This window comes from Uloborus diversus, chromosome 2, assembly GCF_026930045.1.
Source record: "Uloborus diversus isolate 005 chromosome 2, Udiv.v.3.1, whole genome shotgun sequence".
NCBI classification, from domain to species: domain Eukaryota; kingdom Metazoa; phylum Arthropoda; class Arachnida; order Araneae; family Uloboridae; genus Uloborus; species Uloborus diversus.
Genome location: NC_072732.1, coordinates 11,323,703 through 11,341,411, shown reverse-complemented (window position 1 = coordinate 11,341,411; position 17,709 = coordinate 11,323,703). Strand labels below are relative to the sequence as shown.

General features: G+C 32.2%; 1 protein-coding gene across 1 annotated transcript in view; it reads right to left on the bottom strand.

The window, feature by feature from the left end:
• The window catches only part of LOC129216952 (integrator complex subunit 12-like), a 45,222-nt gene extending 37,530 nt beyond the window's left edge, over positions 1 to 7,692 (bottom strand). The window contains 2 exon segments of the mRNA XM_054851173.1: positions 2,191 to 2,363; positions 7,498 to 7,692. Coding sequence (XP_054707148.1) covers positions 2,191 to 2,355 — 165 coding nt within the window. The 5' untranslated portion in view covers positions 2,356 to 2,363; positions 7,498 to 7,692.
• Positions 7,693 to 17,709: the final 10,017 nt, after the last annotated feature.

Genomic DNA, 17,709 nt, shown 5'->3' with positions numbered 1-17,709 from the left:
CTGTAAAAACAATACATATTAAGTGGAATTAATATTTAATTTATATCTGCTTTATACCTCACTATTAAGTGACATTAGAAGAACAATATTCGTTAAGCCTAATATTATGACCACTTTACCCCATCTTACTGAAATTGTTCTAAAAAATTATCTAAAATATATTCAGCTAACTGCTAATGAGTAAGCGATCTTAAGACATGTAGGAAGCTTCCTGTACCGTCAATCTGTTCATAATTCTAACAAACAAAATTTCCCAAAGAAGTTAAAAGAGGTGTTTAGATTTTTAAAATTTTCATATTTACAGAAAATATTTTTTTTTACCAAATAAAATTTTGCGAGTTTTAAAATTTTGTATTCAAAATGTAGTTTCTAACTCCTTGAACCTAAAATAAAATTTTCACATTCATTCGAACATTTATTTCCAAGTTATAGTCGTTTATTTGACGTATGACCACTTTACCCCATTGACCACTTTCCCCCACCAGACCCTATAGAAGAAAGTAAAAATCAGATAAAAAATATGAACAAAGCACTTCAGAACACAATATATATAAAAACAACATAAAACCACAACAAAAAACACCACGAATATACGCTTCAAAAATACCAGAAACTAGAAAGTTTTTGTACACAAAGAACAATGACAAGAAAGTATTTAAAATGCTTAAATTGACAAATTACTATAACAGCTCACCAATGAAATATGTACCAATAGAAATAAAAGCTATTTTCCATCATGCATCTCATCAAACAAAAACTTTTCTCATACTCAACTAAAAAAGGGAAAAGCGATTCAAATTGCGATGTTTAAAGCGGAAAACATCCCCAAAATCAAATATATCTATTTCAGCCAAAAAAGTGCTTAATTACTCAAATTTCGATGTATGAAAAGTAGAAATGTTTTAACAAAACATCCTAAACATAAACAGTACAAAAATACCATACATTTATTTGCTACCCAGACATGCTTTCAAAATACCTGTTATATTTTACATAAAATAACATCTTCATATTTTTATAAAATGCTGGAGTCAACGTATTTTCAGAAATTCAGTACCTAAAGGAAGCACGTTAATAGAATGTCTAAATAATTCGTGGCATCGATAAGAATGAACTTTTAGAACAAAATAACCGTACTATTTTTGAAAAATTAATTTACAAACAGTAAAAATAAAGTTAAAAACTACAAGAACCCCTCAAGGATTTGTAAAAACAAAGAATTTCGGAAGTGAGAGGTTTTTTTTTCTAATTCTAAAATGAAGAACTTACCTTTTTATGGTATAAATCCTCACACTCAATCTAAAACAATACATCATATGACAATGGCACGTTACAGATACACACCATGTTGGAGTTGACTCTTAATTAACGTTCAAGTCTGAAGTAACTAGCATTTTCTAATGTTTTTACTTCAAAACACAACTACTGATTTTAAACTAACACAAAATAAGCTTTCCTGTAAGGTATATTGCACGAAACAACACGTATCTCTCCTGCGTGAAACCAAGTAAACAAGTTTGAACAGATCTAACTAGCTTGCCTTCGGGTTACCAAACACAGGTTGATTTCGCCAGGGATGTCATGCTTAAAAAATTATTGCCTCATTGGCGAGAAAAATATTTCAATTTTCTACAAAAAATCGGATGTCGCCAAATGGGGGGGGGGGGGGTATATCACATCTGTACCGTCAATTTTTCAAACTGACAATAATTAATTATCACAAAATATAAAATTTGTGTTAGCTAATTTTACCAATGGCTATAAGAATTTCAATTCCTTAATTAATTTTAGTTAATTATCATATTTTAATAATTAGTTTTAATAAGATTTATCTTAATGTAATTATAAGCTCATAATTCTGCTTTAGCATTTTGAAATTTGTCCAACCTTGGAAACCCCCTCCCCCCTTTAACAAAGTTCTAGCTATGTGCTTGCTTAACATAATCAAATCTCCAGGTGCAAAACAATGTAAATGAAGATGAAAACTCTAAAATCCATTTTACTTATTTAGGAGGATCATTTTTATCCCAAAAGACAACTGCTACAATTTCAAAATCACACAAAATGTTATGTTTCCAAAAAAAAAAGTTTGATGCTACCTGTTAAGCTATCAAAACAATTCAGGAATAAATAAATTTCTAAAAATCCTAAATTAGACAATTAATTCTACATTTACGAAGAATTTCTTACCAATTTGACTGAGGTATAAATTCTTTCTTTAGAATGAGCAGACTGCTTAGACTGCGCAATCAAATCATCCAACAACATCTTCAGCTGATCTGCAGAGTCTTTGCTTTTTGAATGAAGGAGGCGCAATCCCTTCACAAACAGTGGATCCAAGTCCGAAACTGCCATCTTCACAGCTGTAAAGCATATTTTGGTCAATTAGAACTTCTTCCTTTGTGAATAGAGTATAAATCAGTATTCAGCTTGAATATTGACGTATCCAACCCAGGTGTATGCACAATGGAGGGTCTACAGCGTAGCCCTCACCATAGAAATTTAGGGAGGAGGGGAGGAGATGATTTGAGAGAACTTGGATATTATTTTGGGGGGCCTTGTTTAACCTTATAAACTTCAGGAAACAAAATGATAACCAATGTAGTTATTTTCACAAAAATGTGTTATTGTTAGTTCAATAATTCTGCACAGAAGTTGTTATTCCAGAGTTTTAGTATTTTCCCAGCATTTTAAATACAAATACACAAAAGTGAGTACCAGCAACAGGCTCTGGGCCCAGCTAGACTGGTCCTAGTCAATTTATTATTCCCAGTGAAGATCAATGGCCCTCTTAAAACTATCTACTCCCTTGCTCATTACCACCTCTTCCGGTAAGCTGTCCCAAGGTTCCACTACCCTGCTAAAATAATAATTTTTCCTAATATCCATGTTAGCCTGAGATTTAAATAGCTTAAAACAATGACCCCTTGTCCTGTTTTCAGTGCTAAACTTCAGCCCCGTAACATCTTTCATTTTAATGAATTTAAACAACTGAATCATGTCCCCTCGGTCCCTTCTTTGCTCAAGATTGTACGATGTTAATTATCGATCAAATGTGTAATTGTCTATTTAAAATATTTCCCAACTGATGTCCTTTTTTTTTTTGCATGACTTGAATCAGATCAGGGAGATCAGTTTAGCTCTTTTATGGTGCCTTTTGAAGAAATACCAATTATCAAAATAAACTGTATTAATGAAATAAGTAAAACTGGAATTATTTTCATCTATTATATGAAAAAAGAAGATTATTTGGGATAAGTAAAAATGCTGTATTGTTACACCATTTTCAGTTAGTTCTTGATGTCTGGAAGCCATGAGATGAGAAAGAATCTGGAAATAATTCAAAATGAATTCTGTTTTTGAGGTATACAGTGAAGCACCATTTATAGGTTTTTGAAGGGACTGTCTGAAAAAAGCGTACAAATGAAAAAACGTATAATAGGTATAGGTTAATGTGCATTTAACTTTGCAGGGACTAATTTTAAAAACGTACTAGCCTGCGGGCCCGGCGTTGCACGGGCTACTTAAAAAATGAAAGAGCTGTTCAATTGATGTTTTTGTATTATTCTGACATCAGTTTCTAAAGCGTAAGGAGTAAATAAATACGCGTAATGCAAGGTTTGCAAAACACCAGTAGAGCATATTTTTGGCAAAAACCTCTTTAACGTTAATCATATTTATCAATAATACAAGTTATGAGTATTTTCAATTAGCACAAAAGATGAAAATATATGCATTCTCAACTATAATATGTGCTCACTTTAAACTGAATTAAATCTGATAGAATATATCTGAAATATTTATGTACAATTACAATCAGCTTTTTACATAAAATAACACACACTTTTTTTGTTGATTACGTGAAACTAAAGCACCAAGACTTATTAAATACCAATAGGCATTAATTTAATATCAAGCCATCAGATTCCAATTAAGCTTTAGTTAAAATCCTTAAAAACAATCTTTTTTGTTCAACTCTGTTTCACTTAAAGAAATCCAAACAATCTTAATTTAACGTGTTCTTTTAACGATACAAACTGTATTGCAAAAATCGAAACAGGAAGGAAAAAGAGATTTATTACAATTCGAAAACTCACCCATGTCACGGAAAAAAGTCCAACAAAATAAACATAATTAGTCGCACATCCTAAATGTACCCAAATATGAGGCCGGTGAATGATAAACTTACACTTCAATCAATAAACATTACTAAAGAAACATTTTTCATATGCTGAAAAGAGTTAAGAACGTTGAATGTGAAAAAATAAGAGAGGACAGACAATAAATATCGGAATAGAGCAACCAATTTTAAACTAATTAAAAATGAAATTCTAGATGGAAACGTTGTTTTAAGATTTGGACAGCAGCCTAAAAAATCTCTTTTGACACAATTATTAGAATTTTATTTGCTCACCCATATGCAAAATGGCAACAGGAAAGAAATAACAATTCCTGAATAGCGTTATGTTAATTAACGTTTTAATCAATATCTACGCTAATTAAAGTCGTACAAATATGAGATTGGTCCTATTGTTTTCTTTGGAAAATTTCGAATTGATCGGTATCTCATTTGACTCCCGATTCGCAGTGGTTCTCGAGAAGATCGATCTTCAGACAGACAGACAGACAGACGGACGGGAACAGATTTTAATATTATAGTGGATAATTGATAAAAACGTATAAAAGAGAAACGTATAAAGGGTGCTTCACTGTATATAAATAAACTTGCCAGTGTCAAAAATTATCATAATGAATTATTTGTATTGCTGGAAATCTGAGGTTGAGAGTTTTGCAATGCAAAAAAAGAAACGAAGACACAGAAGCATTCGCCATCGCATCAAATGCGATAAGTTCATGAATTCGGCCATAGAAACTCATATTTAGCAAAAGCATTGGCAAACGGAAAATTCTCAGAAATTTCCGAAAAAAACTCAATGTCTTCTGCATTGTTTACTAAGTGTTCCTTTAACTTAAAATACAAGCACTTGAATCAAATATGTTTTTTAATTATTACTTTGTTCTCTGATCAAAGTTTTCAAAAGACAAAAAAAAAAAAAATAATAATAATAATAATAATAAAATAAAAATAAATTTAAAAAAAATCACAAAATTTATTAAAGTTAAGTCTTTGGCTAAGATTTTCAGAATATGGTGAAGACTTTTTTAAAATTGGCTAATTTGCTGGCTATCAATTAGAAATCCTAGCAAATCAATTTGAATTCTTCTGCAGAAGTGTTTAAAAAACTAATATAAAGAGTAGCGACGTACCGAGTACTCGGTAACTACTCGGTACTCGGCCCATATGCCGAGTACTCGGCACTCGGCCAAATTTTGATCAGATACTCGGCCAATGCCGAGTAGTTGCAAAAAATTGAATGTATTAAAATTTACAAAAAAGCTCAAGCATATATAATTTTCTGCAACCATTTACAATTCAAATTTAAATTTTGAGAATAATGAAATTTGAAATACTTCAATGGAATAAATCTTGGTTCGAATGTCTCGAAAGTTAATAAAACTTTTTTGTTAAAAATTGTGCAAATATGGAATTTTTGCTACAAACTAAAATTAGTTATAAGATGTATAAAAATACCTTAGCTTTAAAAATAAAAGGAAATAAAACAACGTTAGAAGCACAATGCAGGATCACTGCAGACACGTGTTTTGGCATTACGAGGAATTTCTTTTTCATTGCACAAAATGTGAGCTCGTTGATTTAAAGGCATCCGGCAAAAGTCGAATTTTTTGCCGTATGCCTTTATTCTTTAGTTCACATGTTATGCACTGAAAAGACGATCCCTGTAACACAGAAAAACGTGTCTGCAGTGTTCCTGCACAGTTGTTTTTTTGCTTTTAAAAATTATTTATGTTTAGCGAACTAGACCTATAATGAATAAATTTGTATAATTTGTTTTAATTCCAACTTGATAAGTCATACCTTTTATTTATTCATTTTTAATTTAAAAAATATTATTTTTGCAAAATTTTGTAGTTAAATTTCAGCAGGAATTTAGTTTAAAAACCATTATATGGACAAGGAGGTCTATACTACTATTTCAATAAGTTCAAAATTCATCGGTGTGTGTCGGTGGTCTTTCTTTCAACATAATTGGTACTGGGAAACTCGGCCGAGTAGTAAAAGGCCGAGTACTCGGTACTCCGCCAAAGTGCTACTCAGTACGTCTCTAATAAAGAGTATAAATTATATATAAGAGCAATGTGGTGCAAAAATGTTCAATAGCTAAATTCAAGGCTGGACATCAATGCAGAGAGGAGATGATGAATTTGAAAAATAGCTTCAAACTTTTGCATTTGAGGTAGTGAGAAGCAAAGGGATGTAAATGGACTTTTTAAAGTTTTGAGTAAAACATGTTTGAAGTTCAGATCCTAGGTAGGCTTTCATTGAATTTTTTTTCTAAGTCATGCTGTGTAGTAGCATTCACCAGAGCTACTAGCACCATCCTTTGCCCTTGAACTTTGGAGAGGTTCTCCTACCGTTTTTACTGACTATCTCGAATTTTTAATTTTAGCACTTACATCCCTTTGCTTCTTCCTGTCTCATTTGCATTTTATGAATGAAGTTTTTCAATACTATGCTGTAAAATTGACAAGAGGAAATAATTTTGGAAATTTTCAAGGCCTGTGCCATTATGCTCTGGCGTCAGTGATCCTAGAGAAATTTACATTTGGGAATTAACATTAAAAAATCGTTTAAATACTGTCCTAGGGAGAATTATCGTAGTGAGCATGCCAAACGGTATAAATTTCGCTGGATGGAAGAGCGGTTGCGAGTTTTGCTCCTCATACTCCAACTCTATACTTAATGGCACTTTTCATGCGAGTTAATACCTTTTTAAAAAAAAAATTGGTATTACTTAAAAAAACATGCATTAACTAACATGAAACATCATTAACAAACATGATTATTATATATTTTAATGACTTAATTATGCAGCAGTTTTATGTTAATTTTTTTGAACTTCTGCTAGTTTAATGGGTATTTTTTTGTTTAAAAATCAAACAAATTTATTGATTTTAGCATTTTTTGACAGGTAAATAAAACAAGTTGGCAAATATTTCTGAAAAAGCATTAATTTAAATGTTCCAAGTTATGATAATCATCCCCAATTCACTTTTAGATTAACATTGAACATAATATCCCCTACATTGGGTGAAACTTCGTGATTTTTCGATCTTGCTTTATTTTCACTTGGATTTTCTCAATTTATAATAAATCTTGGATAGAACATATCTAATTTCATAAATAAGAGGAATAAAGGGAGCATAACTTGGGTGATATTTCCATATCTAAGATGAAACAAAGCAATGGATCAAATATATTACAGTAAAAAAGATTATGAAAACTCAAATAATAATCACTGAAATAAAAATTCAAGCAGGTGAGAAAGAAGGCACTTCACTAACATTCTTCACAAATAGTAAAGATAAAACAAAAGAATAAAAACTTGTCAATTACGTAAAAACCGGCGTAATTACCAATTTATAAAAACCCTTCAGAACAATCGACTAAGTAAGGTTCACACAAATTCAGGAAACGGAGGGCATGCGTAAAACTTGTAAAGAATTCATAGTTCTGATGAAAAGAAATTCTATTCTCATCGCAACCAAACATTTAAACTACATTATTTATGTAGTGCTTTTACTAAAAAAAATTTCCACCAAACTTGAACATTGTTTTTGTTTTTAATCAAAGAAAAGTTTACATGTTGCCTGTCGGCATTTCAAAATTTAACAAAAGAAAAAGTAATATGAGAAAAATTAAGATTGGAAAAAAATGAGATTTTAAAAGCGCAACTTTCGCTATGATAAAATGAAATATACAAATTTCTTAACTTCATCAAATTTTTAGGCGCTAACTTGGAATGTTTTTTATGCAGATGTCACATGCTTTTGTTCTCCATGGACTCACAACTTTGCAAAAAAAGAAGTTAGCTACTTTTTATGAAAATGATTTGGCAACACCCTTACTCAGTGCCGGGAATCTCCCCTCTTTCGAAGAAAGCGAAACTGAAACCAGTTAGATAACGTTAGGAAAGTTGCATTCGATGGCTAGCAGAATACTTTTCTTTCTGGTTCAAAGCAAGAAATTTTAACAAAATGTGATATGGAGTATTCTAATGAGAAAGGAATGTCTCCGGAAGAGCATATCGCTTCTATTTATAAGGAATACACTACTCCAACCCGTGTTTTACGGTCATTCACGAATCTGTCCAACACTGTTATTCAAACTGCTTTAAGTGGTCAGAGTAAGTTTGTGTTTGAGATTTTACAAAATGCTGACGATGCCTTTGAGGATCAACATAAGGAGATAAAGTTTATTTTACAAGGCAATTATCTCACTGTTCATCATAATGGGAAAGGATTTGACTACAATGATGTTGAAAGAATATGCGACTATGCTTCTCAGATTGAAGAAGTCAAAGCGACAGATTTGAGAAAAACTGGCTATAAAGGTCTGGGATTTAAGTCTTTATTTAATTTGTCTAATTGCATCTATATTGTTTCCAACGGCTATTCATTTCGTTTCGACAAAACATTTTTTGATGACCCGGAGAGTGTACCATGGCAAGTTATTCCCATTTGGTGCAGGCACAATGAACTGCCTTAAGGTGAAAAATATCCATATAATCAGCCTGTAAATTTAATTCTGAGAGTTAATAATGCTAGTCAGCTAGAAGGTCAGCTTAGAGAACTTATTAACCAACCAGAGCTGCTTTTATATTTACATCGTATCAACAAGTTCAGTGTAAATTTGAATGAAGAAGAAATTTTTTTGGAGAGGACAGTAGAGAAGTTTGGTGTTTTTAACAAAATCAACTTCTATAAAAACAATCAAGTAGAAAGCTCTTGGCTATCAAGAACTTATAAAAGGTCAGTGCCTGGAGATGTACAAAAATTTGTGAGGGGAGCAAGTCGATATATATATCCTGACAAAATTAAAACAGCTAGAGAAGTGCGGTTCACTTTTGCTTTGAGAAGTGATGAATCCCTTCAAGAAGTTTTAATGGTTAAAGGTCTTTGTTTCAGTACATTACCTACACAGTTACATTTAATGCTTCCGTACCACACAAATAGTCTTTTCATCCTGAATTTGGATAGAACACAACTACATGAAAATGAATGGAATGAGTTTTTACTGCACCAACTTGGCTCGCTTCAGTTCAACTTGCTTAAAGACTTGGCTGAGGTGAACCATTTAAAAAATTATGTCATTCGGTTTTTTGTTCGTGAAATTGATCATCTTTATGGTAATTTTAGCAAGGCTTTTTTAAAAGGATTCAAGGAAACTAAATTTAAAGTTGGTTGGTTACCACCACATCATGGACTGCAATTGCTTAAATTAGGTGAAGCTTGGACTGATGAAACAGAGTTTTTTAAGCAGAATTTTCAAAATATTCGTGATCATAATGTATATCCTTATCTCATCAACTATGATGTTAAATATCAAGATTATTTATCAACTTCTAAAGCTGAAGTAAAACGTTTCACTTATGATCAGCTATTTAGAGAATTTCCCTATAAATACTACCCTCAATTAACTAAAAATGCCTATATAAGTTTTATCAATTATCTCTATGAAAGGTTGAAGGATCCTCCTTTTCATACCAAGGTTACAAATAAATTGAGAAATGTAACTTTTCTTCGAGCAAAGGATGGACAACTCTTGTCCCCTAAAAATGCTTTATTGGAAGAAAATGACAACCTTATTCCTGATTTCCTTAGATTAAACCCTGTTGATAATTACTATTTGCCAGTTAGTAATATTGATTCAATTATGCAATGGCTTTCCCAATTAGAAGCTAAACGATTGACAACACCTGTCCAGGTGCTTAGAGAAAGTATATTGAAGTGGTTAGAGTCTGGTGACTTTGATCTTAAAATTACAATGAAGAATCATGTTGGGATTATAAATTATCTCTTTGAAGGTTATGAACAGTTGACCAGAAAAGAAGCAGAAAAAGTAAGAGAAAGGTTAATTATCCTTACAGAAAGTAAACAATTTAAACTGGCTAATTTATGCTATCTTCCTGATGCAGTTTCTGTAAAAGAACTATCAGATGTTATTACTGACAGTGAAAAGGTTTCTTCCTGCTATGATATCGATAAATTGAAGGGTTTTTTTACTCGTGTAGGAGTTCATAGTAAAATAAAACCACTTGATACATTGCGTAAAAGTATTCTGGTATGGATTAAAACTGGTGAAATAAGGCATAAATTAACAATAAAGAACTATAACCCCATTATTGAGTATGTTGCTTTACATTATTTTGCACTGGATCATAATCTAACAGAGACTGAAAAAACAGAACTAAAAAAAATGCCTGTTTTAACTTGTGGACAAGTATTTCAAAGAGCTGAAGTTTGTTTTTTTGATTCTGCCATTCCTAAAGTCAAAGGTTTAGAACTTGCAATTGCAAATGAGAAATTGGTATCTACTAAAAACATTTCTAAGAATCTTTATGAGTTTCTGTCACGAATTGGAGTTTCCAAAAAAATAGTTCCTATGGATGTCTTGCGACGCACTATTCTTAAGTGGATTCAAGAGGGCCAGATAAGACAAAGAGTAACTCAGGAAAATCACAAAGATATTCTGGAATTCATTGGTGAACACTGGTATATGCTAAATAGTGCATCAGGTCTTAAACCGAAAGAAAAGAATGATTTGAAAAGATTTCCTATCTTAACAGAGGGCAATGTATTTAGAGCAGCATATACCTGTTATTGGTCAGTTTCTTATTCAAAAGGTAGTTGCTCTGAAGAAATACCTGGATTAAAATCTGTTATTTCTTCCGATGAATTTGTCTCTTCAGGTTATCAATCAAACTATATAAAAACTCTTCTAGCAGAACTTGGTGTACATAACCTTACATTTACTGATATTTATGAGAAGTACAGTGATCATCTGACCCATCGTGAAAATCTAAGGTGGTTTTTCTCCCAACTAGTTAATTATTGGAATAGAAATAAGGCTCATAAAGACCAGTTGTTTACAACAAAAACTCAGAGCTTCATCCTGTTTATTAGCAAGAAATGGTAAACTGTATTCTTCAGCAGAATTATATTCTTCACAGTTTGAAAGTCTGTATGAGATAGATCCAAATGCTGTTCTTCTACTACAATTCAAAAACCTACCTGAAGACCTAGAGAGATTTCTTGGCTTTAAGACGGAGCTTGATTTTAGATGCATTAAGCAATTACTTAAAACTCTAGATAAGAAGACTGAATTTGGAAAAGACAGAACACAGATGTTGTTTACTGTTTTGCTAGACCAACTAAGGCAAAAAGATAAAAATGAAATCAGAAAGAATCAACTCAGCTTATTATCTAAGGAGAATAAATTAAGACTTGCCAAAGATCTTTATTATTTTATTGAAGAGGATGCAGATTGCCATTTAGAGTCATGCTACTTGAAAAGAATTCCTGGGATGTCTCATAAAGAAACTTTAGAGCTGGCAGATTTATGTGGAGTTACCATCTTACCATTTAAACAGGAGGTTGTGCAAAAAAGCCAAATATATGATGATACTTTACAAGAGTTTTACTTGAAAAGATTGAGCTTGATTGTAGTTAAAGAATCTAAAACTTTGTATGAGGATGATAATACTATTTTAAGACGGTTGTATGCTAAGATATGTGCTATAAAGCTATACCAATGTCAGAAAATTGATGTAAAGTATCCTTTCGGTGATTTTACTAGAATCCCTCAGCACTTTGATGACCTAACCATTTATGTTGTTGGTAAATGGGGTAACAAGAAAACTATAATTCATGATCATCTAAAGAAAGCATTAGCTCTCGAAGCTGATATACGAGATGTTATTGATATGGAATTTCCAATCTCTGAAAGTGAGAAGCAGGAATGGCTTTCTTTTCAAAAATTAGAATCACGCAAGCTTCATCTTGTTGAGGAGCAGTTTAAGAAGCTTCTGTCTGGTGAAGAAGAAAGGAATTCAGATGTACTAACACCTATTGCAAGCATCAGTGTTTCTCAGTGTCCTCAAACTGAAAATGAAAAGAAGAAAAGCAAAGATAATGAGATGGTTCCGGAAATGGAAGAGACTTCTTCAGATGCAGAGAGTGCTTCTTCACATTCAGAAGTTGGTCCTTCTGGTTCAGAGATTTCTTCAGATGAAAATTTGATAGAATTAATTCCTGTTCAAAATGAGAACATTGTTCAGCCTCATCCTTCTGAAGATGAAGGGGAAAATATTGAAGAGAGCAAGATAGTGCCTCATCCTTCAAAAGATGAAAGGTCAGATGTCATAAAGAGCACAATAGTACCCTCATCTTCCAAAAGATGAGAGATCAAAAGTCATAGAGAGCACAATAGTTGCAGAAGAGCTTCCAAAACTTATGCTTCATGAAGAGAGAAAGAAATCAACTCCAGTTAAAGTCATCAATGTTGCTCAACCTCAACTTACTTTCAGTGAACAAATAAGTAACAAGAAATTAACTCTGCTAAAAGAAAACATTTCTGATGCTGAATACTCTTCTTCTGATGACAGTTCAGTGGATAATGTTGTGTGTGACCCTTGTCTACTGAAACCAAATGTTGTTAAAGGTGAAGGAATTGGAATTTGTGATACCTTTATTGATCAACCAAAAGTTATGACATATACTGAGGTTACAAAACAGTCTGTTGCAAGAGAAGATATCAATAAGCTTGATACCAGATTATCCATCGATACCAGAGAATCTGTATGTCTTCAAGATGCAAATAGTGATGCAAGTTTTATGAATTGGCTAAGTGAAAAATTTGTGTTTTCTTTTCTGCAAGACCACTACAAAAATAAACATCCAGATTCACAATCCAATTTGTCCAATGGAATATTCACATTACAATGGCAATCACATAAGTTGGAGATTATTTGGATGAATGTAAATGGAGAGAAAGGGCAATCGTATGACTTATTGCTGAAAAAAGAGGGCAAAGTTAAATGGTTTATTGAAGTTAATGTGCCTAGTAAGTCATTTGACATACATCATTCTCAGTTTTTTATAAATAATAATCAAATTGCAGCTGAATTATCCAATTATAAGGATAAGTATTGTGTTTACCATGTCATTCACAAAAGCATTTCCACCAAGCTAAGTATTGAAGAAATGAATAATTCTGCTGCACTCTATAAAGTAGTGCCATTAAAAAATGCTTAATTTTTTAAGATTACAGATTTTTTTTTTAACTGAGTATACAAAATTTATTACTTATTATAGAATGATTCTCATTCAACTAGTAATTGCTGACTCATGAGATGTGAAAATTTTCAGCTTGATGTAGACTGTTAAAGGAAAAGTTAACTTGGTATAGTAAGAATAAAAGCAATGATTGTCAATTTTATCACTCCAAGGTATTACTGCCCATAAAAGCATTCCTTTTTAATTCACTTGTAAAATAAATTTTAAAGAATTTAAATATTGACAATTTTTATTACTTAACTACTTTTTATTGAAAATATATGTCTTTATACTATACACTTGACAGTTTGTGCCTTACTGTTAAGAAAATTAAAATAATTTTTATAAATCTAAAACACTGCTTTATGTAATACATTATTTATTCGACACATACATTTAAGACTATATCTGAAACTTTGCTAAACAACTATTATGAAATGTAATCTGTTTAGTTTAATTTTGAATCCATTGCCAATATTTGAGTCGTTTCATAAACTTGAAATATAAGATTGCAAATGTTTGATTATTTAATATATTGTATTTTATAATATTATATCTAGAAAAATGTCATTTGAAGCTAAGCAAAATTAATATCAAAATCCTTGTTAAAAAAAAATTTCCCAGGAAATGACATAATAAGCATAAAACATTCAGTAAAAGTATCAGAACATTAAAATTATTTTGCACAATAAATCAAATTTTATAGCATTTATTACAAATCTAATAGCAAATGTATTTAATGAAAGGAAAATTTGTGAGCACTTAGAATAAAAATTTAAATTGGCTTCTCTATTCATTGTTAATACAAAGGGATGGTTCATGTTGATGGCATCTGCATGAACTGACTTTTTTCAGAAACCTTTGTCATAAATGCAGTTTTTTTTCTTGTATAGTGTGATTTGAAACAATAATTGACGTGCATCTAACAATTATGCTGTGTTCCAAGACTAGCTGAGGATCTGAACCTGGGTCCTTGTCAGGGCCTGATTACCCGCACAGGCCAACTGGCCCTAAGTCCCTGAATTTATAAAAACTTATGCATAACATTCGAAAATCACGTGTTTTAGTAAATAAAAATAATGAACATTAATGTTTTATTAATTGAAAACATATCTCTTTTAAATAATGTTAAACATTATTTTATCAATATTTTGTGTTGACTCAAGGTAAGAATAGAGATGGGCCTTAAAGCAGAATACTTGATGATGTTCTGCAACGTAAAATCATTTGACCAAAATTGTTCTGCAAGTACTTCAAGCATTGTATACACAAGCAACCAACGTGACCTTTTCCACAAATCGGGAGCCCTAACTCAAAAAAAAATTATAAAAGGGGGGGGGGGGGGGGGGGGGGGGTTCAGTTTTTAAAACTTCACTGTTGCTATGCCTTTCTGTGGATCCTAAACCGATTGATATTCTCCAAAAATATATTTTAAAACGCATAGAAAGAGCAGAGGTACAAAACTTTATAAAAATCCGAACTTAGGCGTCAAACCACGTCTTTTTTTTTTTTGGTTAAGTTTACATGGCATGAAGGAGAAATTAAAATAATGTAAATAAATAATTAAATAACTAAAATATTAAATAAAATGAGTCGAATTAGGGTAGCGTATAATAAAACACGTCAAAACTTTCTAAATAATTGAAATACTTTCACGATGCAAAAGGATTGAAATCTCAAGCAAGACACGCAATTTACGACGATGGACGTGCTTCAATGTTGAGATGTTTCCAAAATATACTTTTATGAAGGAAATTGTAGTGAATGAAGATCGACTGGAAAAAATAGAACCACAAAACCGCTAGAAAAATCAGAATTTTTTCAGATTTAGAATATGGAATTTTTACAGGAACTACCAATATTCTACAAATATCTTTCAACTCAAGATAGAACTTTGAACAAATTCTGCAGATTTCTTTAAGTTCAAAGTAAATCTGAAGTTCCTGCAGATGACATCGAACTCAACATTTTTTGCGAGCTTTCCACCAAACTGTTGCAATTTCCGAGAATTTTATATTTTGTTCTAATTTAAAGAAATCTGCAGAATTTTCAAAATTTTGTCTTGAAAGATATTTGCAGAAATTTCACAGAAATATGTAGAATTTCTGCAGAAAATTTGTCAGAGTTTTCCTCTCACATTTGAACAGAATTGTTCTACAGCTCAGGCATCTGTTCTGCGACGGGAGATGGGCCATCTCCCGTCGCAGAACAGACAACTATTTTCTGCAGAAATTCTATGGGGAGGGGGCCTCCTAAGCATTGTGGACCTTGGGCCTCACTTTTCTTTAATGGAGCCATGGTCTTTATAGGAAAAATTCCGAGTCCTAAAAGAAAGTGTCATTCAGGGACGAGCAACCCAAGGGCGCACCGTTTCTAAAAAGCAAAAAAAAAAGGGGGGGGGGATATTTTTAAAAATAAAGCTTTATTTTAAAAAAAAACTTTTTCATATGCATTTTTGCGATGGTTTCCGCCTGGAGCGTAAGGTGTTAATGCCCCGTTTGTTAACCCTCTTCCACCTGCCACCCCTTGGGTTGCTAGATATGGGGCGAAGGCGATTTTCGAATGCAGTTGTTTTGTCGTTTGTTGTCTTCGTCAATTCTACGGTCCTAAGTACGGCCATAGCTTCCTACACTGTCCGACAGTAGCATAACCAGATTTTGAGGGGGGGGGGGGGGCAAGCTTAAGATTTCCCCTATCTGCTAGGGGGGTCTCCCCGGAGTAAGTTTTGAAATTGTAGTCCTGAGAACGCAGTTTTAGACGGTTTAGACGTTGGAGTAAGGGATGAGATCTAGGCGCTGTCTTAGGTCTATTTTTTTTTTTTTTCTTTTTGAAATTCCAATGAAGTTGTTCTCCCTCACCCCAATTTTTCGACATTGAAGTTCTGAAACAAGTTTTTCAGCGATATTCAGTCGTACTAGAGTGGGGGTTTAAAGGTCTCCACCTTAGTTTTTTCTTAGAATTCTAGTTTTTTCATATTCAGATTTCATACGGGAACATCAGCTCACTCTATTTAAAGAGGACTGCATGCTAAGCTCCTCAACAAATTGCCGTTTTTAAAAATCCGATTTTTGACGATTTGGATTATACTGGGGGGGGGGGGGGGCAGGCGCGAGGCTATTGTCCGGAAGGTTTTCCGAAATGTAAGTCTTCCCAGTAAGCAAAATATCTTGCCTCAGTATTGCATAAAGGTTGACATGCAAGAAAAATCATCTTGCATTAATGCTGCCTCAATGTTGTTATGTTAAGGCCATGTCACACGTAACGAAATTCGCTCAACCTACCCGTTCAACTTCAAGCTTTCGTTCAACTTTCTCTTGGAGAAGTTGAACAGGGTTGATCCTAAACGTGACTTCTGTCTACCATTTTAGGCGAGTTAGTACAATGTACTCTGAGCAATGTTTTTTGGATTTAATGGGTTTTTTTTTTTTCTCAATTTATTTCAAAGCTGTAAATAAATTACAGTTTTGAAAGTTGCAATCTTTCAAAATTATAAAAAAGGGATTTATAAACATCTTGATTTTACTAGCTCAATGCAGCGATAGCAGCCCTTTTACCTAATAACTATGAGTAAAGGCAGGCCTGGATCTATAAATTTTGATCCCCCCTCCCCCGATAAGAATTGAATAAAAACATGGAAGCTTTTCTTCACTTTTTTTAAAATTCAATATTATTATTTATTCATGTTTTACCTCGCTATTTTAATTTTCATACAAAGGGTTTTTTTTTTCTTTTTTTGACGTATTTAGCTTTTGAGGGAGTTTGAAATTCTTCACTCCTGATTTTTCTTTTTCTCATTTTACGTATAAGTTCATTACAAAATCAATAGGTTATAAAAAAAAAAAAAATTACATTAAAAAATGTGAAAAAATGTGCTGGATCCAATAGCAAGGTTTTTTTTTTTTTTTTTTTGCAAATGTAGGTAACTCTTATGTGATTATTACGTTTTTTTACACTTTGATTAGTCTTGCTGCTTTTCATAATGTATTTATAGGTGTTTTTGAATAATTTTATTTGAAACGGACATTTTCGTGGCTCATGTTAAGGTAATTCTACGTATTATTTCACATTTGCTGATTTTCCAAAATATATATTTTTTTAATTATCCTGATACTTTATAGAAATGTCAAAAATGTGTTTGCAACGTTGAAGGTTTAAGTGTATTCGTTTATTTAAAAAGTTTTCCAATTTCTTGGGTCGTTGCCCCCCCCCCCCCCCACCTGCGGACATGCAGATCTGGACCTGAGTAAGAGTCGATATTTATAAATAACTTGTCTATTAATGTAAAAGTTGTGATTTTTAAACCATTAAACTTGTCTACCACTTTAAAATATGTGAAAAAAATTTAATAACAGCAATTATAGATCAAGTAAATGGACATTTCTAAGTTATTACTTTTAAACACCTATCTGCCCAAAAACCTGACTAAAGAAATTGTATTTACTATAAAATTACTACAACAAATGATTCTCAGTTTAAAATACTTTGATTTCATACACTAAAGAAAACTTTTCG